The following is a 24925-nucleotide window of genomic DNA, read 5'->3' on the forward strand; positions in this document are numbered from 1 at the left end:
AGTGTGTATAAGTACTGTGCAATGAACCTTTACTTCTGCCCCCTACCCCAAAAATTACCAAGCACAAATATATCAGGACAAGCAATGTGCTTTTTTTTTAACCAAAGCTCAAGGTAGAAGTTGATCTTAAAACAGAAATGGAATTCATGGCTACTGCGGATAATCCAGTTTCATCCTACTGTCATGGCGTAGAAAATTGCCAAAGCAAACAAAAAAAAAAGGCACCCAGTTGCTGAGTTGATAATGCTGTGTAAAATTGAAATGGTAAGGAAAATGGAGAGCAGAAGGCCAAGGAACTGGGAAAGTACCCATTGTTAACTGACCCTTGTCAAACGTGGATTGATTTAACTGCATTTTGATGAGCTGCGTGGCAATATCTGCAACTTGCTGCATTCAAAGATGTTTCTAAGATGTCCCGTCTGTCCACCTATGTTCAGCAGGCCCGGGATAAGGAAATTGGGCATTTTGTTCTGCAAAGAGCTCAAGACAACAAAAAAAGGCTAGTTAGATGTTGCTCTCAATGTTGACCTTGACCTTGCTGGAATACTGAATATGCAGTTGGTTAAACTGGTTTACCTCAGACATATTCAGTGAAACTAGTAAGTTAAATAAAGCTAGACATGGTGGGAGAATTTGGTTTTGCTGCCTAGACTGAAAGAATGAATGTATTCCAAAGGAAATTTGGAAAGTTCTTTGTCTGTTGGAGGGGGGGGCGCGACTAGAGAAACGTTTGATCTTTTACATTCTCGCAAACTTTGATCTTTCTGGTCTGTGCAGCAATTTTCCGGAACTCACGACTGACCGATTGCTGCACTCCTGTGGGCCACAAAACCCTTTAGCGAAAATGTTGAAGCTAAACTGTGGCCCTCTGTCCCACCAAAAACAATTAGAAGAAAACTTGTGGGAATCTCGCCGCACAACCCAGTCTGTGGAACATCACTGGAGACATTTTGGCGTGAATGTTTCGATGAGTACAGCATTTCTACAGCACTGAAAGCTTTGAGTACAACCTACTTGTGATGGGTTGTTAGCAGCGACAGTGAGAACCAAGGACTGAGCCAGGATCAACATTGTTCTTGACATGTGTATATTCTTGTCCAATATAGCTCCACAGTTCGGTGGCATTTTGCTCAGCACCGGCAACAAGTCCCATGCAAAACAACAAGGATAAAATTGGTTATAATTAAGCAGATGTATTTTATGCAGAAAAAAATACTTGTAATTCAGGGGGTATTTTTATAATACAGGATGGAGCCTCAGCAAGAAGAGGTTGAGGACCCTCCTGCACTATGGGATGAGGCAGCCTGACGGCTTTACTGATGTTAAATGCCACAGTTTAAATTTAAACACTTAACAGTTCAACAATTCTTAAATTTATTGACGCACAAAATAATTGACAAAAATGCAGAATATTCTTAAACAGCCAGAGGCCAGTTCAGTGTCGATGGCAATATCATCTGGAGCTTAGGAGTGATTGAGCTAAGAACTGCATTTTTACTTGTACCATTTTACATCAAGAAGTGAACAGCTCAATAATCTGTCAAACTTTAAAGAGCATGGACATTAAAGTTTCACATCAAAACTCACTAAACGTGGACGTTGGTGATTTCTGAGATGTTTTTCTGCAAACCTCACACACGTTCCAGCTGTCCTCTTTAGACAGAACTGAAAACTGAGCAAACAGGAATCAGGAACATCTGCTGTTTACAGTCTCCAAATCTTTAAAAAAGGCCTTTTTTATTTTTAAAAAAAAAGCTGTTAATCAAACCAACATTTGTTGCCATGAATAAGTTGACAAGTTGCTGTTCATCGGACAGGCCTCAGCTAGTGGATAATTGAAGAAAGGCTGCTCTTCCCTGACCTGCTCAATTGCCACTTGCCCTAGTCTCCTCTTCCCCATGACTGATAGGTTCACTCTAAGATCATAAGAAATGGGAGCTGGAGTAGGCCATTCAGCCCCTCAAGCCTCCTCCACCATTCAGCAAGATCATGGCTGATCTGATTGTGGCCTTAACTCCACTTGCCTGCCTGTCCCTCATAATCCTCAACTCCCTTGTAGGTCAAAATCTATCTAACTAGCCTTGAATATATTCAATGACCCAGCCTCCACTGCTCTCTGGGGAATTCCAAAGGCTAACAACCCCCTGAGTGAAGAAATGCCTCTTGCGTCTTAAATGGGAGTCTTGTTATTTTTAAACTGTGCCCCCCCCCTCCCCAGTTCTAGATTCCCCACGAGGGAATCGAGTGGGCTCTCAGGGTTCCAGCAAGGAGAAGCATATTTTATCTGTATTTATATGAAAAAAAATATTGTTTTAAGGTGCAAGAAGATTTATTTATTTATTTTTGCCAATCAACTTCTACAAGGACCATCGCTTCTTTTATATTTGGGCCCAAAATGCTGCACGTGAATAAAGAAAAGAAATAATAAGACACTAACCTCAAAATAGCAGCAGAAGTGAGGCTGTTCCCAGTTGCTATCTATCCACTTAATTTGCAGCTTCAGGTGTCTGCTATCGCCGAATTCTGAGTCAGAAGGTTGTGGGTTCAAATAGAACAGATAGGAAAGCAAGTTGTGAGGAGGGACACGGCCTGCAAAGGAATATAGATAGATGAAGCGAGCGGGCAAACAATTGGCACCTGAATATAATGTGGGAAAGTGTGAGGTTGTCCACTTTGGCAGGAAGAATAGAAAAGCAGAACATTATTTAAATGGAGAGGCTGCAGAATGCTGTGAAACAGAGGGATCTGGGTGTTCTTGTACATGAATCACAAAAAGTTAGTATGCAGCCACAGTAAGTGATTAGGAAGGCAAATGGGATGTTGGCAAAGGGGGATAGAGTATAAAAGTAGGGAAGTCTTGCTACACTGCACCTGGAGTACTGTGTAGAGTCTTGGTCTCCTTTTTTTAAGCCATACTTGCATTGTAGGCAGTTCAGAGAAGGTTCACTAGGCTGATTCCTGCAATGAAGGAGTTGTCCTATGAGGACAGGTTAGGCCTATACCAATTGGAGTTTAGAAGAATAAGAGATGATCTTATTGAAATTCTAGGGCCATGACAGGGTAGATGCTGAGAGGATGTTTCACCTCCTGGGGAATCTAGAATTGGGAAGCATAATTTGAGAATAAGGGGTCTCCCATTTAAGACAGAGATGAAGAGGAATTTCATCTGAGGATTGAGTGTCTTTGTAATTCTCTTCCCCAGAGAGCAGTGAAGACTGGGTCATTGAATATATTCAAGGCTGAGTTAGATTCTTTTTTTAATCTGGTCTTGGTCTTAGCCTTTGGTGAGACTGTTTGATAGTATGTGACCCACTTGATTAAAATGTGTTAGGAGGATCCTCGGTCTTCCTAGACCCTTCATAAAGTCAAGCTACATTAGGAGGAATCAGTTGTTTCTGCCAGTGCTGTTGAGATATTTCCAATATACTGGTCGTGAGCACGGATTACTGCACAACTTTGTGATTCGGATCTGCGAGTATTAATCTGGCGTAATAAAAACAAAGTGCTGGCAAAACTCAGCAGGTCTGGCACCTGTGAAGGGAGAAACAGTGTTAATGTTCCAAGTCCAATCTGACTCTTGGTGTTGCTGGCTGAGAATTGAAATTGGCCCTGGTTTAGTGTGGAACTGCAATGCATTTTTTAAAAAAAAAATTGACCCCTATGAAAGTGTATTCCAACTCTTACCAGTGATGGAACAAGCAAAGAAGGCAGCCCTACTGGCCCAAAATTTGATTGCTTTGCTTGCCAATTTTCAACCGTTTCCTCAAAACCTGATCTATTTGACCATTCTTATTTGCTGATCTCCTCTAACATTCCTCGGCATCTGTTTTGTGTCCTCAGCACTTGAGTAGGTTCTGGTGGTTTAGAGACGCTGTACAAGTCCAGCAAATTTGTGCTGAGTTCATTGAGCAGTCATCCTGACTTCAGCAATCACTTTACAAAATCGTGTAGCTTCTATCAGACATCGCCTTTATTAGTGGGCGATACCTGACATCTACACAGTACACCCTTGGTCTCGTTTCACTTTCCCCTTGAACTGCAGCGCAACCTCCATACCGTTAGAGTTGAAAGGGTGAATAGGCAGCCTGTGGCCATATTTTTGCGAGTGTTGCACAAAGTGCAGAAGGGGGCCGTAGAGACCCTCTTTGTGAAGCTGCCAGTGGTACTGATTGCTTCTTTATGAAGGTTTGACTATGGAACATGTAGTAGGCCTGAGCTCACACACTACCAAGCAGTAACAGCTGCAGGACTGGCTTGGCATCAAATTTGTGGTTTTAAGAAGGTATTTTTCTTTGTTACTTTGATTAAAACTGTGTTTAAACCTTAAATTTCATTCTTTTTGTTTTTAGTTTTGGAGCCACAGTATTTCTACCTTTTTGTTTCCACAGTCATGGGATGTATTTTTTCGAAATGCCAATGCAGGAGCACCACCGGGCACGGCTTACCAAAGTCCTCCACCACTGGGTGCGAGTTTGGCTGCGTTTTCTGATGCCCAGTCCATGATGGTCGCCCAGCCAAATGTGGACAAGTTAGTAGAAGATCATCTGGCAGTACAGTCACTCATCAGAGCTTACCAGGTAACCAGCTGAACAGGAATGAAAGAGAGCCCCTATGCTGTCTGATTTGAAAGATGATTGCTTTTGTGTGCCTGCTTGTCTGAGCTTCCCTCTCATTCTAAATTTCTGGGTGTTTCTCTGCTTATCTGTCAGAATGTACACATACAGGTAGCCTATCTGACTCATGAATGCTCATTTAATGGTGACTGTGTAAAAACAGAAGCTCATGTGATTGTACAAAGCGTGCTTGCATGTACTGGCTTGTCAGACTCTGAAAAGGAATTCTGAATCTTGCACCATGACCAACTAAGCTTGGGGGACATGTTGAATGGATAGATGAGCAACCAGCCTCCTCACTCAGCGTGTAAATCTCCCCAACTAATGGGCCTGTCGTGGCTGGCCTCCTGCTGCGAGGATCTCGGAGAGCTTGGTCTTGCACTCTTCTGATCTTTACATAGGAGTGTTCTTTACAGCACGATTTTTGAAATAATGAACAAGGCTGGGACCCTTTTTTTACCTTTCCCCCCATTCTTCTCTAGCCCAGAAAAAACAAATCGAGATGGTGGCATGATGGTAATGTCACTGGACTAGTAATCCAGAGGCCCAGGCTAATAGTCTGGGAACATGGGTTCAAATCCCACTACGGCAGCGGGTGGAATTTAAATTCAATTAATAAAGTTAGTCTCAGTAATGGTGACCATGACAACTATCATAGGTTGTCGTAAAAACCCATCTGGTTCACTAATGTCCTTTAGGGAAGGAAATCTGCTGCCCTTACCTAGTCTGGCCTACATGTGACTCCAGACCCACAGCAATGTGGCTGACTCTTAACTGTCCTCTGAAATGGACAAGCAATGCACTCCGTTCAAGGGCAATTAGGGTGGGTCCACATCCAATAAAAGAATAAAGAAGAAAAAAATATGGCCTCAGCTGTGATTAGCATGGCAAAAATAGGCGATTGAGGCAGAGAGAGAGAGTATGTGTGTGTGCATGTGTGTCAGTGTCACACGGGGTGTAGCCCTTGCTATGTTGGGTTTCTTGAGATCGGTATGACAAAATACCCTAGATGGAGATCTGGCTGAACAGACTGTCTTATTTTAATATACAATCACCTTGCTGATAAAAACACTTCAGTTTTATTGCCTAAAAGAAGGCGTCCAGTGGGTGTTGAGTAATTTTATCCTGTAATTAAATGTTCTTTTTGCATGCTAATGCAATCATGGGGCCCTCACTGTCAAGCTGATAAAATCATTTTGCAGCCATGTCAGCTCGTGGAAATTGGATAAAAATAGATCATGAGTGCTGATTTTTCTCACTCAGCCTCTGAACAACAGGATTGAATTTGTGTACATTGCCCATTGACAATGCTTGCTTGATTTGAAAAACAGAATGGTTAATTGATTTAATCTCTAGTTTCGTTGAATAATCCCGTTCCACTTGATCTGCACTGAGCTAACCTAGCCGCAACAGCGGTGTACGCCATCTGTGGGAGCTGATTTTTCCTGGCTGTTTCTCAATCCAGCTTTCAGTGAATAGACACCATTTATTAGATATCATTGAGTGCCATGGACCCTTTCCGCTCTCGATGTTGCACACCTATGCAGTGTATACCATATTTACGTCTGATATGGAAAGCACTTACAATCCATCTTGTTGCTAGGCCAAGTTCCATTCTGTTTCCCATTGATTTGAATGCTGGCCTACAATGAAGTTGGTCTCACCAGCACTGTCCGGGTCGTGTTGAAGAAAGCTATGAGCCACCCTCTGTGAGTGTAGGTTGGTTGGGGGGGGGGCCGGGGGAGGGGGTTGGAGAGGTTGTGTGGAAATAACCCATCTCCCCTCCAAAAAGGAGAGGGTGAAGAGAGCAAATATGCATGAGAGTCCTTACTGGACTGTTGTCATGAACCCTTCAGTCACTGGTGGGCAGAAAGGACCCATGTGAGGTTAGTACACACTGGCGAGGAAAGACCTAGAACCTGTTAGGAACTAAAATTGGTTTTACGTAAGTTATATTTGTATTGGTGGGTGTTAGAAATAAGCTATAGCTTTAAGTTTAATTTATATGTTGTATGTGTGTGTTAAGAAAAGGGAAACCTGGGTTTTGGTCACTTCAGAATGTTGCCTGCGAGTCTAAGAGTTTGTTTGTATACCTGCATTTTAATGAGGTTTTACAACCCTTAGAGTAGGGTAGGGATTTAAAACAAAGTATTTTAAAAAAACTGCGCTGTTACCTAGCAACAGGGGGCCCCACAGAGACAGGGAAAAACAGAAAAGCAGTTTGATTTCAGCTGCAGGAAGCAGGTCCCAAAGGAAAAAAGCTCCAAAAACCAGGGAGTTGGGCAGAAGATAGTCAAGGGAAAAGAACAGGAATCTGAACTGGTCCTGTTCAGTGGAATTAAAGGAAGGAGCAGAGGAAAAGGCTCCAAGTTAAAAGACAAAGCTGCAGGGAGCAGAATAAGGCAAAATGGGCTTGCGAAAGGCCAGAGGATCGGAGGAGACAGCCAGAGGTGGGTGGCTCCTTACAATGGGCCTGTGAAGCAATGGTGTCCTACTTGGCACAGCTGAATACCTGAGGGTGTATGGTGGAGGGTGATGCCTGAATGCATGTAGAGATCCAAGGGAGGAGAACATAGCGAGGAGCGTTCAAACCCTGGAGGTGAATCCTTGTTGAAGATGTCCAAATGAAAGACTGATTCATTGAGGCTGATTGGCTCACGGTGCGAAAAGCCTCTGGGGAGAGTTGATGAGAGATCCATAGCAATTGCTTTGCGTGGCGTCAGCCACTTGGTTTCAGAGTGTGGGGTGTCTGGCCACAGGTCACCTATTGATTCACTTGGACTGTGTTCTTACCGTGAACATTAGAGTACAAGATAGGTTTTGTAACTTAGTGTCCTTATGGATCTGTATATATCTGTAAAGGAATTGTTGTAGGTGAAGGAATAGTGTTATATAGTTTTTTTTCTTGTTTAATAAATGTTTTAGAAGTTCATCAGACTCTGTGATTCTGTTCAGTAGCCACTCTCCACATTTCTAAACAAAAATAAAAGTTGGGATCTATCAAGCCAAGTCCCACCCTGGGATCTGACTTGTCCAGTAATAACATCAGCTGGGATCATAACAAACCTCAGGCATGCTACTGAAAAGTAATGCTGTTGAGGCAAAAATAGGAACTGTCCATCAGCTTGGTGCCCTGATGGTCTTGTTGGCCGTACCCCCAGGAGTGGGTTTATGTTTAAAATTCACAACTTCTGTTAACTGCCACTTGTGTGACTGAACAGATCATTTGGAAGATCTTTGAGAAGACTAGTGGCCATTTACTGAAGATCTGAGCTCCGTTCTGATACCCCAGAGGGTTAGGCCACAGCCCTGATAGGGTATTACAATATGTGGGCCAGACCGATTTGAGTTTCATTTCTGCTTATGTACTGATTTTAGCTGATCTTGGTGCAAAGGGTGAAATCGCCTCAGCAGCCCTAAGGTCTGGGAGGTGGGGATGGGAGAGCAGCCAGGCTTACTGCTCCTATGTGCCACTGAGTGATCTACTGCTGCAAAGTGCATGGGCTACCCTCTGTCGTGTGAACACTGAGTGGTGCTTGTTGCTGCCATGAGCACTTGGCTGAGGTCCAGTAGAGCAAGAATGCCCGAGGAACTGTAACCCAGCCTGCTTCACCTTTTGGCAGAGAATTGGAGAGCAAGTTGCGTTGCCTCGGCCATCTGAATGTCTGAAAATCATTTCCACGCTTTGCCAATCAGCCACCAAAGGTCCTTCCTTCTCTTAACAGCTCGTCCTATTTGTGATTGAAATTCCCAGAGTATTCCTGTGTTAAAATGAGATGGTGGTGAGTGATCTAATGTGTAGATTTGTGTGCGAGTGCCTATCAAACAGCTCTGTGCTATGCCTATTCAACTTAAGCCTGAATGTTCTTGTTCCCTGTTCACAGGTCAGGGGTCATCACATCTCAAAACTTGATCCGCTTGGCATTAATGTAGTACATTTTGATGAGTCGCATAGTGCTTTGCCAGTTGGTCCCTCCAGCCTTGGTGAGACACATTTTGAAAATCAGTTGTCAATACTTAAAATGTAAAACTGTTCTTTTTCCTCCCTCTCCCTCCTGCTCCTCCTCTTCCACCACCCTCCTCTTTTCCATTATTTTCCTCTTTCCAGATACGAGGGCATCACGTTGCACAGCTGGACCCTCTAGGAATTCTGGATGCGGACTTGGAGTCGTCCGTACCAGCTAACCTAGTCAGCTCCTCAAATGGACTTGGTGAGGGCTCTAGAATGGATTGGTGCACCTTCTTTGTTTGGAGCTCCTCTGTCTAGTTTCTGCAAACCTCCAAGTTTTGGCTTTCAGTGTTGAGCTGTGAAGGAATGCATGTACTTCCGAACGCTCTTCCTGCACCTTTCCTGTATGCTGACCCTAATACCCAAACGCTGATCCACGCGGGTTGCACCCTGAATGATGCTAGTGCTTGGGTGGGGCTGTCTAGCACGGCGCTCTTAAGGCATGACTTATATCACTGTCTCTCATCAGCTCAGTTCCCCAAAATCCAAAATGTCCATCCCCCTACATCAGTTCAAAATGAAATATCCTGCACTAGGCATTGCTTCTGAACCCTGTCACCAAGGCCTGCAGTCACTCGACATCAGTGCAGCACAATTCCCACAATAGGCTAAATGTATCTCAGGTGGAATTGAAGACACTAGAGTTTATCAATCTGTTGCCTTTTTTTGTCCTGGCTTTTAGATATTCATCATTGCCTTTATATTGAATACATTAATTAAATTTGGAAATGTGCAGTTTTGTTTTCCCCTCACCGCTCATGTATTTGAGATTTTATTTTCAGTTGTACAGAGGACTTTTATGTTTTTATGCCCCTCGAGCTTTCTCTGCCCTGTTTAAAGTTGTTAATAGGTGCTAGGGTACATCTCCACTGAAGCTCGTGGCCCTCCTTCATGGGCAAGTCTGGCGGGTGAATGTGGGTTGAGTCTGATTCCATCCCCTAGCAGAGGTTATGGATGATAATGGATGAGCAGTTGGAGCTCTGTCTTTCTTCCCTCCTCCCTCAGCTAACTGGCAGTTAGGGTCAAGCCTGACACCTCCTTGGTTCTTGTATTTGACAACTGGCAGGGAATATTACCAACTGACCCATACATGGGGCCTTGTCAGTGGTTTGGGAGTGATTTTTTTGTTTGGTGCATGGATATACTCTGTACACTTACTGCAGACAGTGCCCTGCCCAGCTGAGCTTGAAAGTGCACTGAAGTTGATGCCAGCTGCTGTTGCCTGCTAGTGCCACCTTGTACTCTGTGCAGAAGAGATCTCAAATGCTTCAAAGCTGCGTACGGAAGTAGTTTGTGCAACTTTCTGCAAATCATGGCTGTGGTAACAGACGATGCTTTTTTGCAGTAGTACATTTAATCTTGGGATGATTTCACTTTAAATCATGCTTTGCTTTGGAGCCGCTCGCTAATCTCTTAATTGGTCATTAACCCTCGAAGCTTGAATTTCTTTCTGCTGACTCACTTGCTTTGCTTGCTCTCAATGTCACACGATGCCTTGTTGTGTAAACACATTGCTCAATTGGTTCCTTTTTTACATGCATTACGGGGTACATTCTATGAAGTGTTTAAATCTTAAAAAGGTTTGATTTTTAAAAAGGTACATTTGTTCAAGTATGTAGATTGTCCATTTCTCCTCATTTTCTTTTGATAATCTGGACCGCTGGCAGCTTGCTTTCAATAAAGAAGGCAGACATGGTTGGCAGTACTTGCCAACCAGTAGCTGCTGATTGTTGGTCAGAAGAGAGTGGTGATGAGATTTATTCCTGCTGTGAAGTGCTGCATTTCTCGGCCTTCCTTGCTTAGTGTCTGGGCAAGTCTGCACTTTGCAGCTCAAACTTGACACTTAAGCCATGAATCACAGTAAAAACAGCAGCTCATCTGCTGGGTTGTATAACAGACAATGTGCAGCAATGGAGTGCCACCAGAAGATGTGGCGGGAGTATATTGGCCACTTTCACATTCTGTTTCTAACACTTAATTTTAAGCAGGGAAGGCACAAGAGGAAGACCTGCTGCGAGTCCACTGGAAAGGCAGCTCTCAGTCAGCTGGCTAAAGAGCAGAGCTTGGGGTGCAGACCTGCCTTGTTCTGTAGGATATGATGATGGTGGGGTACCTTTCATTTTTAAATAAAAAATAATGTACAAGTAGGGAACAGAGTGATGCGGGCCCTTGCCTGAATATGGTTACAGTTGGAATGGCTTGGTTTCAAAAACTTGCCAGTCAGTAACCTACCGATGATGTATTTAAATCTTGGATTCAAAATAGAATCATGTTGCACGAGAGGAGGTCTTTCAGCATATTGTGCCTGGGGCAACACTTTGAAGAAGCTACCCAGTTCCCCCCATACACCAGCATTTGTTTCCTTTTCAAGTATTTATCTGATTCCCTTTTAAATATTACTATTAATTCTGCTTCCACCCGTCCTTTCAGGTAAAGTATTCCAGACCACCCACTACAAGCTGTGTCTTTAAAAAGAAAAGGTCGGCCCTAGTTCTTTTGCCAGTCACTTTAAATCTGTGTCCTTGGGCTACTGGTCGCTCTGTCACTAGAAACAGTTTCTCCTTATTTACTCTATCAGAAGGGTGCATCATTTTGAGCACCTCTATCAAATCTTCCCTTTAACCCTCTCTGCAACTTTGGTATCCTATTTGACCCTGAAATGAGCTTCCGACCACACATCTCCAACCCCAAAATCGCCTGCTTCCACCTCCATAACATACTCTGTCTTCGACTCTGCCTCAGCGTATTTGCCACCAAAACTCTCATCCATGCCTTTTTTTATTTCTAGACTCAATTATTCCAACGCTGTCCAAGCCAGCCTCCTATTTTCCACCCTCTGTACACTTGAGCTCACCCACAACTCTGCTCATACCCTAACTTGCACCAAGTCCTGTTCACCCATCACCCCTGCGCTTGCTGAGCTACACTGGCTCCCGGTTTAACAATGCTTTCATTTTAAAATTCTCACCCTTGTTTTCATATTCATCCATGACTTCATGTTTCTGCAACCCCCACCCCTCCACCAATCTCTATAACCTCCTACTGCCCTCCAAGGTCTCGAGGCTGCTTCAATTCTGGCCTCTTGCTCAACCCCAAATCCTGGAATTCCCTCCCTTTTTTGCTGCATCTCGGTCGGTCTGTCTCTCTCTCTCACTTGCTCCTTAAAACCCACCTCTGAAGACCAAAAACTTGGTTAACACCCCAATATCTCCTTATATGCCTCACTGTTACATTTTATTTGTTAACACTCCTGTCAAATGCCTTGGTAAATTTTACTATGTTAAAGGTGCTATATAAATGCAAGTTGTTGTTGCTCTTAAGGCAAGCAACTCCAGTTTCTCAATTCTGCCCACATTAATGAAGCCTTTAACCCTTGGTATTATTCTAGTAAATCCCTGCACTGTGTGTGCGCTTATAAAACTTTTGGCTTCCCTTTTTTATGTGAGGCATTAATCTATTCTCATGCATTCCTTTTGCATCTCTTGCTTTTCTCAGCCCTTCTCCGTACTTCCTGTATTCAGTTTGGTTCTGAATTATGAACCAAACATTCATAAGGTTTTGATTTCATTTTAATCTCCAAGACTTTAGTCGTCCAGGGAGCTCTAGCTTTGAGTGCCCCTCCTTTAGCCCTCGTGGGAATATGTCTAGCCTGTACCCAAACTATCTCCTCTTTGAAGCCTTCCCATTGCTTGTTTACTTTTCTATGTCTGTTGTGATCACTGTTGCCCAAATGCCCCCACACTGAAACATACTCCACCTATCCCACTTCATTCCCCAGGACTAGATCCAGCACTGATTCCTTCCTTGTCTGGCTGGAAACACATTGATTGAGAAAAGTTCTCTTGTACACATTTCAGGAATTCCTCTCCTTTTCTGCCCTTTTCCACTGTTACTGTCATCTACAGTACAACAATTGAAGCCACCCACATTATCACTACAGAAAGATGCAAGAAGCACAGTAATTTGTCTGAAAATTTGTTCCTCTGTTTCCTTCCCGTTTATTTATCTGCCTACAGTAAACAACCAGCAGTATAATAGCTCACTTGTTCACTCTAACCAATAGATTTTCTCTTTGAACCCTTGAGTACACCAGCCCTTTCCAGTGCTATAACATTACCTTTGCTACAATATTGTCACCCTTTTTTCCCCTTCTCTATCTTTCCTGAATACATTGCCAGGGGTATTAAGTGCCCATTCCTCCCTTTGTTTGAACCAAGTCTCCGTTATTGTCACTATATCATAATCCCACCAACCTTAATTATCATGCTCTGTCCACAGGCAGTCGAAACCCATCTTAGTCTGCTTTGCAGTCTGTGCATCAAACTGAGAAACCTGTTGTTCGAGTTTAATTTACTGGGTCATGTGAATTGAGAGAAAATGACCTGTGTATTCCTCCTCTTCATGTTAAGCTTGACCGATTGGCAGCGTTTTGGAATAAGTTTTCCATTTGAAAACATCTATGTTTTAAGACTGCCTGGATCCCTAAGTACTTTTGAGGGCTTATCTAACACTTGCATTTTTTTTTAAGTGCCATTTGGGATCAAAAGTGAAAATGCTCATGTGGAAAGTTACTGAGCCATATAATGAACAAAAATACGCCCACATCTCAAACACTTCTTGCATCTTTAATAATTCAATTCAGTTTGCTATAATCTTCAAAAAAAAACTCAAACGGCAGGAGGAGATAAAAATTTGTTTTCCTTTGGCGAGATATCAAGCGGAGGCTCCTCCTCCCTGTTCATGTGGACTTTGTTTATTTCAAGACTGTCCAGGACCTCTGCACTCAAATCAAACCTCACAAAAATAGATGAATAGCAATTCTTCTGTGTGCTGTTTGGGGGAATCTTGCTTTGCAGGAAATGCTTGCTTGTCTACATAACCGTGACTGCACTCCAAAAGCAATTCAGCGTATTCTTGAGATATTTCCAATGGACGTGATAAGGCGATGCATCAGTGCCATCAGCTTGTTGTTTTTGTTTCAAGCTTCCATGTTGAAACTGGAACGCACTAGCTATCATCGAGTGCCCTTTGTAGTCTTTGGTACAGCAGAGTTAATATGCTGCAGCAATAAGCTGCTGCCCTTTCCAAAAGTAAAGGTTAGTGTGACGTTGCCAGTGTTTGCAAGGGTAACTGCTGCTGCCGTTACACCAGAGTTACTCAGGAATAAATAACTGGGCCTAATGCCAGTTCTGCCCCTTGTGGATTTTCAGCATGTTCCTAGCCCGTCACATTTAAGAGTAGGCCATGTCCTTTGCCTACGATTAGCCTTTTTAGACACTGGGCAGAAGAATGCCTTACATTGAAAATCACTGGTTGATGCTAATCACAGATTTCCAAACACAAGCCTCTTTTATCAAGTAATTTATACCGAAGCTTAACAACATATTTGGCAACTTCTGGAAGAGCTCCTTTTGAAATAAGATGGCTCAGTTTAAATGCATTAGTTTAGACCTCAAACAACCTTGGGAATGGCCTGTTTTTCAAGACACTGGTGGATTTCTTGACCACGCTGTTCTGTCACTGATACCGAGTAAACTGATGCCACCGCTGACTCAATGATGTTGCATGATGACGGACCAATACTTAACTCCTTGTGTCTCCCATGTAGTATCTTCATGTCTACAAAAGGCTAATTTATGTTGGATGGACTTCACTCTACTCTCATGATGTATAAAAATGCGCAGTATATGTTATCCCCTTGAAAACAGCTTCCAATCACCCTTTAAGCTCTCGCTTTAAGAGCAAGGTCCATCCGCTGGGGGGAAAAAAGGTAGCTGAAGTTCATCAAAGTTAAAGCTGCGTGCCTATGGGGATGATGCCTTTATGAGCACAGTAAATGTTTGATTCTGCAGTCAGAGCAAGATCCAGTTGGTACCATTCGAATGTTTAGCATTTTTATATTATTTATATTTATTTTCGCTGTCTACCCCATCCCAAAACATAAACCCCCACAGCAGAAATTCCTCAGAGCTTTTGGGTGCTGGAGCCTGGGGATTATTTAAATAGAAACAACGTGCAGGGTTACGGGCAAAAGGCAGGAGACTGGCACCAAGTTGAAACGCTCAGAGAGACGGTGCAGACACAATGGGCCAAATTGCCTCCTTCCACACCGTAACAATTCTGTGATTCTGGGAAGTCCAAGAGCTCCCCCCACCCCCGCCCCGGCCAGGGAGATGCTGAATAGTTTGACCTAGCAGACCCAAAAAAGGGCCACTCGCATTTGGTACAATCTGTGATTAAAGGAAAGATTTTACTGCAGACAGAGCTGTTAGCAAATTAACGAAGGAGTCGGCCTGTACATTTCAAGTTACGGTGCTTTTTTTTTTCATATCTGCCTATTCTTGATTTGGACACCTCCCTGAGGCTGAATTAAACCAACATATTTTCCTGCTAGGAATGAAAACTTCTTTTTCAAGTCTTGATGCCAAGATTTAAAGAGACAAGATGGGCTTGGAAAGTTGAACTTCATTCAAAATAATGAATTCTGATAAGTCTGGCTGCTATTTCAAGCACTATCCTCTCGGCCCTGTTCAGTGGCTGGAATGCTGTTTCTGTTACACTGTTCTGCCTGTTGCCAGCTTCACCTATTTAACCCCACTTTTCTCTCTTGTTCGGTCCCACTGGCTCCAGCAGCCTTCACTACCTCTTCTGAGTGGCCATTCTTCACACGCTAGTGCAGAATGTAGGGGTGGGGATTATTCACTCTTGGGAAGCATCGCACCGAGCTAAAACCAGCTCTCTCTAGATATAAGCACAGGCACAGGCGGCTGGGTAGACGTCATGAATCGAAGCTCTGACTAACCTTCTGGGCACCATGAGGCATCTGGAAGTTAATGATAAGACTATAATAACTAGTTACCACGTACCTGGAAAATTATAAGCTGCAATTGCTGCCTTTGGCAAAGGTCGGAAGGTTTGTAAAATCGCTTTTAACGTTTTGACCTTCTCCAGAGAAATATTTAGATATTTTTTGGGGCAGCGGGGAAATTTGCACAGAGATTTAACGTGATTATATTGCCTTGACTGCAGAACCTCAATCCGTTTTTCTCCTGTTTATTTCTCAGTAAATTACTGAAGCAATTGAGCAGCAAGACCCAAACCCAACGCATTTCTACCTCTCTTCAGCTCTGAAGAAGTCACATGGACTCGAAACGTTAACTCTGTTTCTCTCTCCACAGATGCTGCCAGACCTGCTGAGTTTTTCCAGCATTTTCTATTTTTTTCAGATTTCCAGCACCCAAAGTATTTTACTTTTACTTAACCTAATGTTCTTTATCAGCACAGTATTTTTTTGTACTTGTAGCATTATCTTCCCCAAAACAACCTGAGGCTCTCTTCCACACACAGCTCCATTGTCATTCCTGGACTTGTCTGTCTCTTACATCAAGGAGTCACTCTTGCTGTATTCCATCTCTTAATTGTGGGATTCAGCAATGTTCCTGCCTTTGCATCTCCTAATGGTTCCATATTGATCCTGACTCTGGACTTTGCTCACACGTTGGAAGAATTCATGGAAAGGTTGCTGCATTCTTCATTTGGGACCACTTGCCCTCACTGTAAGAAACTGCCTCCAATTTCCAGTTCCATTGAGGTCAGGAATTCATTTGGTCGCTCCATTTTGCTCCCCACTGATTGATTTTTCTGCAGTTTTAACGTTTCTGATTCACTTGGACAGAGAACCCGTGACAGAAATACGAGGGCTTCTTACTTCCCCCCCTCTGTCGTTCTGTCAAAGTTATCTCAACCATATCTTTGCTTGACATTAATAGGATACTGCCCCTCTGCTTTTGCATGCTGGAAGTGACTGGTTATCTAGCTGACCCATTTGACTTACCGAGAGCTCCATCATGTGGGCTCATGGAGAGAGTTGGATTGGATTTTTTTTGATGGTCCTAACATAGAATGTAATTGTATATGTTGCATTTTTTAATGTATCCTGGATGTTTATTACTTAAACCTTTGGGATCTAGATAAAATATTGAAGAAAAACTAACTCATTCCAGGCAGTAAAAGATTACTGCGTGTCCTGGTGGCTCATGGCTGTCACTGTAACAACCAGATCTAACATTGAAACCCTCACAAGTTTGATAAATTAATCTGCCATCTTGCAACTATGCAAAGATAAGTCAAATTGTAATCAGAGCTTCGGTTGTAAAATTCCTCTCCAAATGAGCCTCAGTCTCAAGAGGCTATTCTTTTGGCAGCCCGTGGAGTTGTCTGATTTGTTGTGCTTTACTCGTTAGTTGAGTAGCTAATGTGCTGTCTTCCAAAGTTGTTCTTCTACCTCCGTGGTTGCCTCTGCCAAGTGAAGAGTGGATGGCAGTAATGGTGGAGTGTTACTTTCATTCTGTGTGGTCTGGTTTGTGCAACTTTAAAATCTCTGGAGGCTGAGCATAGATGTTTTTGTATAAGGCCTGTTAGCTGGCTGTATACAGACTGCGTGTTGTTGATGTGGATACTAATCTATGGCTGCATGACAAAGAAGCTGGTTTTCATCCATGTCCTTTATGCACCAACACCACCCCCCCCCCCCCCCCCCCCCCACCCTCCAATGTAGCCTTATGTTTTCGTATGCATGGCCAATTTCTTGAGAATCGCCTTTGTTTCATTTTATTTTCATTTTTTTTGCACTGCATGTTTAATGCTATACGATGCAGTTGTTAAGACCCATACAGGGATCCGCAGCTGAATCTGTACTGAAAGCGTTTAATGTCCCTGTGGCGCTCGTGAGACCTTGTTTGCAAATTGGACTTTGTTTAAAAACTTCACTCTGTTCTCTTCTGCCCCAAACACGACCATAGCCATCGTCAATATAGAGAGCAAGGACCTGTGCGTTTGAATATGTGTGCTTCAGAAAATGCACAGTGTGGCGCACAGCCCAAGAGACTTTGAGGGCTCGATGTCACCATGCCTGACACTGAGATTAGAACCTATCACCGCAGGGTTGACAATGCAGTGCTTGGGAGTCTCTAATTTTTTTTAAAAGTGAAAGAGCAAGTGTTCCATTTCCGTGCTCAAAAGGAGGTGGATTATAGAGAGCAACGGTATTGTTTTTGATTGGTTTGGTTGTCGAACTCGAGCTTTTTATTGAGCATTCCTGGGCAATCAATATTAACAAGGTTTTGAATGTTAATGTGTTAAACACCAGCATTGGCAGAAGATCAGAAGTTTTCTTGGCCACATTCTTTTCCCTCCTTGCCCATCATTTCATATGCATTCAAAGCGACAATGTACCTTTTCCCAAAATTCTCCGCCAGCTGTATTTCTGAATTACCAGGGCCCCAGATAGAAGCCGCAAATGGGAGTTTTAACATTTTACTTTTGAAAAAGCAACTCTTTCAGTATTATGCTATTGATCCATTGGTGTGTTTACATTGCATCAGTAGTCATGAATCCATGACTAATTTAATTTGCCTTGAATTGCAAAAGGCTTAATTACAATTATTCAAATAATCTTTGATCTTTTGCTTGTGACACTTTTTTTATATTTTTTTTAAAAACTAACTGTTTTGCCCGCTGTTCTGTTTTGTCTGTTTCTTGCACTCTTACCCATAGACATCGCAGTCTGCAAGGAGCGTCTGAAAAAGTTGACGGTAGGAGGTAGGCAAGAAGCTGGTGGTGTTGATGTTCAGCCAGTTATATCTTTGTTTTTCAGCTTTCTGAATTGTTTTTTTTGAGTGAGACCAGTGGGTGGGAGGTGGGTATTAAATTAACGACAGCATCAGGAAGGCTTGTTATGGCCTGGATGCTGATTTAAATATACTTTAATCTGATTTCAAAATCATTGATGTCATGTTAGGACCAATGCTCTTGGAAACAAAACCATCCAAAATGCAGAACGATTAAAGGGAGATAAAAACAAAAAACTGCGGATGCTGGAAATCCAAAACAAAAACAGAAACAGAAATACCTGGAAAAACTCAGCAGGTCTGGCAGCATCGGCGGAGAAGAGCACAGTTGACGTTTCGAGTCCTCATGACAAGTTTAAGGGTCATGAGGACTCGAAATGTCAACTGTGCTCTTCTCCACCGATACAATTAAAGGGAGTCTATGGGAGCACTTTTTCATTTGGAAAAAATATAACTTTTTTTTTCCCCTGTCCATTCATGGTCCTGTTAGATTTAGTTAATATTTCATATGAAGAAACTTAATCCTTATGTAATTATAAACGCCAACGCCACCTTCTGCACTCTGCTACTGATCTGAATGGGGTTGTCTTGAGGCACTGCCCATTAGCTGGAATAACTAAAGAAGAATTGCCACCTCGCCCACTGTGCTTCAAGCTAAGTAAGAGCACTGTCACAGTCTAGACATCTACAGCAGGGCTTCCCAAACTGTGGGTCATGCCGCCCCCCCAACAATCACGCCACCCCCTCAGTGGTGTCAGGAGATGAGGTTTTAGGTTCACGAGCTCCGAGGCAGTAATAACTGCCGAGGAGCTCCGGCTGATTTCTGAGGCCTCTTTTAAATCATCGCATATTTTTTTTGTTGATGGGTGTGGCTTAATGAACTGTTTTCTGAGGACCGACTGCTGCTGCTGCTGCCAAAAAAAATCACCTGTGAGTAGGTAGGCATTCCTTTTTCTTTTGGAGTAACACTCCCTTCACATCAACCCCTCCCGCATGGGAGATTGGGGGGGTTGTGAAGGAGGGTGAGACAGGGGAGAGTGGGAGGTGTATGAAGGAGAGGGAGATGGGGCACATTCAACTCTCCTATTTTTCTCCCCCATCCCCAACTCAACAGCTGAAGCTCCCCCACCCCCGTCCTCAACCTCACAACTCTCATACCCCCCCCAGATTTTCACCCCGGGGTCACACGAAGTCTGAGGCGTTAAAATGGGGTCACGCCGGGAAGAAGTTTGGGAAGCATTACTCCATAGCACATGCCCATCTTCTAAGTGTGACAGTATCTGCATTTTCCTATGCACAAGTCAGGGGCGCACAACCACACATTAACAGCAGAACATTATGTTCCACAATACAGGATCTAATGTTCCCTTCCTTTGAGAAAAGGGCATCTTCTGACCTCCATTCAGCAATGCCATGGACGATTGATTGGTATCATATTCCCAGTTTAAAAATGTTGTCCCGCGTGAAGTACTGTTTTCCCAGCAATGAAACACCGGATAATTAAGTCTGCCGTTTGTTCCCTGCCCTGTGCCTCAGGCCTCTTCCAGTCGTCTCCTGGACCCTCAGTGCTATGAGGCTTGACATGGGAGCTCCGCAAGTATTTTAATACAAATATGAAAAAGATTTTTTTTTTCAGCATGCACAATCCTGACCATGAGGAAATGGATTGATACCCACCACATGCCTCTGATATGAGTGGTACAGATCCAGTGGTAGGGGTGCACAGTAATTGACAAAATTTCTTCACCCACCCAACCCCCACTTCCCCCTCTGTCCCAAAACAATAATTAGTTTCTCCATTTCAATAGCATTCTCAGTAGTTTAGTTTTTTGAAGACTTGCTTCAACATCACAGCTTTTTGAGGTCCTAAAGAGCACCGTCAAATAGAAAAATAAATGGGGGAACGGAAGCTTAGTGGTAACATTACTGGACTAGTAATCAAGCGGCCAGGACTAACGCCCTGGGCGTATGAGTTCAAATCCCACCATGGCAGCTGGGGAATTTAAATTCAATTAATAAACCTGGAGTAAAATGTTAGCCTCATTCATCACCAGATTGTCATTAAAAACCCATCAACGGTCATGAATGCCCTTCATGGAGAAAATCTGCCAACCCTTAGCTGGTCTGGCCTGCAAGTGACTCCAGGCGCACAGCAATGGTTGACTCTTGCCCGTGCCCTGAAATGGCCGAGCAAGCCACTCGGTTCAAGGGCAGCTAGGAATGAGCAAGAAATACTCCTCTAACGAACCATGACATCTCTGATCTACAAATCGATTATATTTTCGGTTTTGGGGATTAAATTTTTTGCAACTGACATTGTTTGGTGTGTTGAAAATGCATAACAGATTTGAGTGTGTAACTGCTATCAGAAGGCATTATAACAAATACCATGACTGATTTAGATGGGAGAAGAGTGGGAAAATCAGTATATTTGATTGTCTGTAGATACATGTAGATTAGTCTTGCAAGCTTTGCTTCTTCAGTAGTAGTCCAATTCCTTGATGATCATGGTTCTACTGATTCTGACAGTTGGTTGCGAACACTTTTCATAGAGGAAGTGTAATGTGATGGCTCTCTCTTTTTTTGCTTCCAAGAATGTCTTCCAAACCTCAAATCCTTCTCCAGTTCCCAAAAGGGTTAAGTGTTTCTCTTGTTTACAAGCTATGGATAAATCCCTTCAAATATCTTGTCTCAGTTGTTTGCTGTATCTGTTCACCTGTGCTTTGCTGTTCACCTGTGTCTTGTTAAGTGTTAAGCTGAATGTATCCTATTCATTCATGTAGTCAGTAACACAAATGAGAAGGGAATTGATCAGTCGTTATCTCATCCGTTTGTTACATTGAAGCCTCTCTGTCCATGAGATTGTAAATGGAAATGTGTTCCAAATAGGAGTTTTTTTTTAAAAAGTTAATATTTCCACCGAACCTTGGTGTGAAACCACAATATAAGTCATCTTAACTGTAAAGAGCAAAGTTAAAAATAAAGGCAATCTATTTCTAAATATTAAGAAAATCTATGGACATTTCAAGAATTGTACCTTAAATACTAAAATACTCAAAGCAAAAGCTAGCGCAAAGAATTATAATTTTATTTCTCTTCCCCTGAACTGGGAAGCAAACTTTCGTAAGCGCTCAGCAGTCTCCAGACTTCCCTCACCAAGCATCATTTAAACCTTAACACCTATTTAGACCACTTCCTTGTAGGCAGAACCCCAGACGTAGCACTAAAGGGGTAGGCCAGATTAGCAGCCAAGCAACGTAACTGTGCAACCCATGAGCGATGCCACGGGAGTCTTTAAGCAGAATGCTAAAATGGTGATTGTATCAAAATGAGCCTAATTACACCCCGTTGACCCTTTCAAATTATTAACCTTAGCTGATCATCAACTCTGTGAATTTCTTCACCCTGTCTTCCTCATCAAGTAGATTTTTAGTGCCAGTAATCAAGATGGTCCGGGAGTGTCCAGAAAATATTCTTCCTTGTTCTTTTGTGTTCTCTCTCTCTCTGTCCTTACTGTTTAGTTCCTTTTTATTTTTGTCCTGTTTAGTTGCAGGTCGTGTTGTTTTTGTTTTGATCCGTGTTGTGCAAGTTTGTCAGTGGGTTAATAAAGAGAGCAGGTTATGGAGCTGGCTTTAGCTTGAAAGGTTTTTAAAACCGCACTTAGCGACATTAAATGTATCAGGACAAGACAGTTGCTATTTCCCCTCACAAGCCAACTGGCTTTACTGGTTAATGTGGGACTGGTCAATTTCATCAAGCTCTGGTTCAAATTCAACCCCATAGCTGGTTTAAAATTTCAAATTTTATTGAAATTCGCCTTAGACAAGGTTAGAAAGTTACATTTCTCGAGGATTTGAATTAAACAACAGGAGTTTCCCTGACTTAATCCGTTGTAACAAAATCCACATATTAAAAGTGCCCTTTAATGGTAGTTCCCGAACAAGTGTCTCCTATCTATCTCTGGTGCTGTAGAATAGTGCACTGTGATGGACCCTGTCCAGCAGGTGGAATTTGAGGTACGTTTTATTATGGTAATATTAGAGAGCCCTGTGTTGCTTCCATCTTATACCAGGAGTTGCAGAATTAACTCCTGTTGATGGTTTGACCCTGTTGGGGGGATAGCAAAGAGGATTTAATTTTCAGATGCTAGTCAACCTGCATTTGCAGTGTTTAGTATTTTTTTTAAAACCTGAAGTAATATTTGGATCATAAGTGTTGAGCACATCATTCTAATCTAGTATTGTTCTCTGGTTCTAATGAGTGATTTGTTTGAGTTTGAGGGGAAGGGGGAAATCATCATATATATCATAATATGCAGTGTGAGTTTTGCTGAGTTACTGCACTAATTGCTGGGGTGCACGTGCTTGCTTGGCTCCAGCCCATTCACCATTGAGCAAGAGCACTGATAATTGGGCTTGTGGTGTGTTCACTTGTGCATGATTGGTGTGTCAGTCCGCAGTTTAGATGTGCACTTATTGTGCCCGTTTCATTGAAACGTGACTGCTGTAGATAGAGTTGCATTTTGACGTTGGATACTAAAAATTAACTTTTATTCTTCTTGTTTATCCCTCCTCCACTCCTTTCCTTGTCTCCAATTGTGTACACTAATGTGTCTTATTTTTCTACGGCGCTTCCTTTTTCTGTTCAAATAAAAATTGCGAATTGGATATCCATCCTCATTGTTCAATATTGTATCTTTTAACCGCTTTCTACCTATCCTACATCTCTCCCTTTGTGACTGCTTGCATGACGCACTCTTAAAACTCATGCCTCCTGGAATTGTTTGTGTATATAATATTTACACTGCACTTTCAAATCTTTGCTTTGTTTTGTGTTTTCCCATTACAACCTTTGCCCCTGCCAACTTACATTGCATGATTTTTGCATTGCTCCCTCTGCCCCTCCTGTGCTTTTTGTTTCCCATTTCACCCTGGTGGTTTTCTGTGCTTCACCTTTCCCTGCTGCCCTGTGGCTTTTTGTCTCCTTGTGTCATATTTTGCGGTCAAAATTGTGCAGCATTTTATGGCCTAGATGAATCGGACCTTGACAAAGTCTTCCATTTACCCACCACCACCTTCATTGGAGGCAATGAAACTGCCCTTCCTCTCCGGGAGATCATTCGACGGATGGAGGTAGGTGCTAGGATTTGAAGGGCGGAAGGTGCTTTTTTTTTTCTCTCTTGAGATGTACGTGCAAAGCTCATTAATGTTTCTTGGAAGAAGCTGGTCCAAAAGTGATCAATATTTGACATTTCCACCTATCGTTTGCATGTTGTGTAATTTATATATTTTTTTAAAAAAAGCAACGATTGCACTGGAAACCAATATCTGCAGTTCGACCATGTGGTGCTTCCTCGACCTTGTTCCACACTTGGGGCATCGACGGCTTTCCCCACCCCCCCCCCCCCCCCCCAGCTGGGTATAACATTAAGGCTGTCGACTTACCCGCTGCAGAGGCAGTGCCCGTTTCAGCATGGGTGATCATTACACGCCACAGCCAAAGAAAGGAGCTAACCGCAATTCCAACCTGGAAATGGTGGCTGGTACTTCTCTTGGCGGCGGCACGTAGGTTTGTGCTTGTTTTTTCCATGGGAGTAAGGATAGAAATAGGTAATTGAGTACCTTCCAATGCACATTAGCGATTACCTGTAAGGCTGGAGGAAGGGAAGGAGACAAAACTGGCCGCTTCGCATTTGTTTTGCTTTTTTTCTTCAAACCTCAAAAGGACATTGATGGGTTGATGGAATGGGCGGGCAAGTGGCAGATGAAATCCAGTGCAGAGAATTGTGAAGTGATTCATTTTGATAGGAAGAACGTGGAGAGACAATATAAAATAAGGGGTACAATTCTAAAGCGGGTGCATGAGCAGAGGGACCTGGGGGTATATGTGCACAAATCATTGAAGGTGGCAGGACAGGTTGAGAGCGCGGTTAATAAAGCATACTGTATCTGCGGCTTTATTAATAGGAGCAGGACAAAAGCAAGGAAGTTATGATGAACTTGTATAGAACACTGGTTCGGCCTCAACTTAAGTATTGCTTCCAGTTCTGGACGCCACATTTTAGGAATGATGTGAAGGTATTAGAGTGCAGATAAGATTCATAAGAATGGTTCAAGGGATGAGGAACTTCAATTTTGAGGATAGATTGGAGAAGCTGGGGCTGTTTTCCTTGGAGAAGAGAAGGTTAAGAGGAGATTTGATAGAGGTGCTCAAAATCATGAATAGGTCTGGACAGAATAGATAGGGAGAGACTGTTCCCATTGGTGGAAAGATCAGGAACAAAAGGGCACAGATTTAAAGTCATTGGCAAAAGAAGCAATGGAGGCATGAGGAGAGATTTTTTCATGCAGCGAGTGGTTAGGATCTGCAGTGCACTGCCTGAGAGTGTGGTGGAGGCAGGGTCAGTTGAGTCATTTGAGAGAATTGGATAAATATCTGAAAATGTAGAATGTGCAGGGTTATGGGGAGAAGATGACTAAATGAATTGCTCTTTCAGAGAGTCAGTGCAGACATGAGACTGAACCGCCTCCTGCACTGTAACAATTCTGTGATTCTTATGGGTTTGTATAACGATCGATGGCCTTCTCTCCATTTTCCCCTTCCAACCTGCGCTTTCCACAGACAGTAGTGTTTCCCATGCTGACAACTGGACTCCTAAGTGTAAGGTGAAGGGA

The 24925-nt window shown here is 42.9% G+C and overlaps 1 protein-coding gene across 5 annotated transcripts in view; it reads left to right on the top strand.

Annotated features, from left to right (window-relative positions):
* LOC144694964 (2-oxoglutarate dehydrogenase complex component E1) overlaps positions 1-24925 on the top strand; it is a 95867-nt gene that overhangs the window by 32705 nt on the left and 38237 nt on the right. The window contains exons 3-6 of one of the 5 annotated variants that reach the window (XM_078565776.1): positions 4389-4577; positions 8498-8597; positions 18178-18222; positions 23268-23383. In XM_078565776.1, coding sequence (XP_078421902.1) covers positions 4389-4577; positions 8498-8597; positions 18178-18222; positions 23268-23383 — 450 coding nt within the window. Of the gene's footprint in view, positions 1-4388; positions 4578-8497; positions 8598-8721; positions 8825-18177; positions 18223-23267; positions 23384-24925 lie in introns of all 5 variants that reach the window. The other 4 variants (XM_078565775.1, XM_078565778.1, XM_078565779.1 and 1 more) reach the window with 4 other exon arrangements.

This window comes from Cetorhinus maximus, chromosome 20 (genome assembly GCF_964194155.1).
Source record: "Cetorhinus maximus chromosome 20, sCetMax3.hap1.1, whole genome shotgun sequence".
Taxonomy (NCBI): Eukaryota; Metazoa; Chordata; class Chondrichthyes; order Lamniformes; family Cetorhinidae; genus Cetorhinus; species Cetorhinus maximus.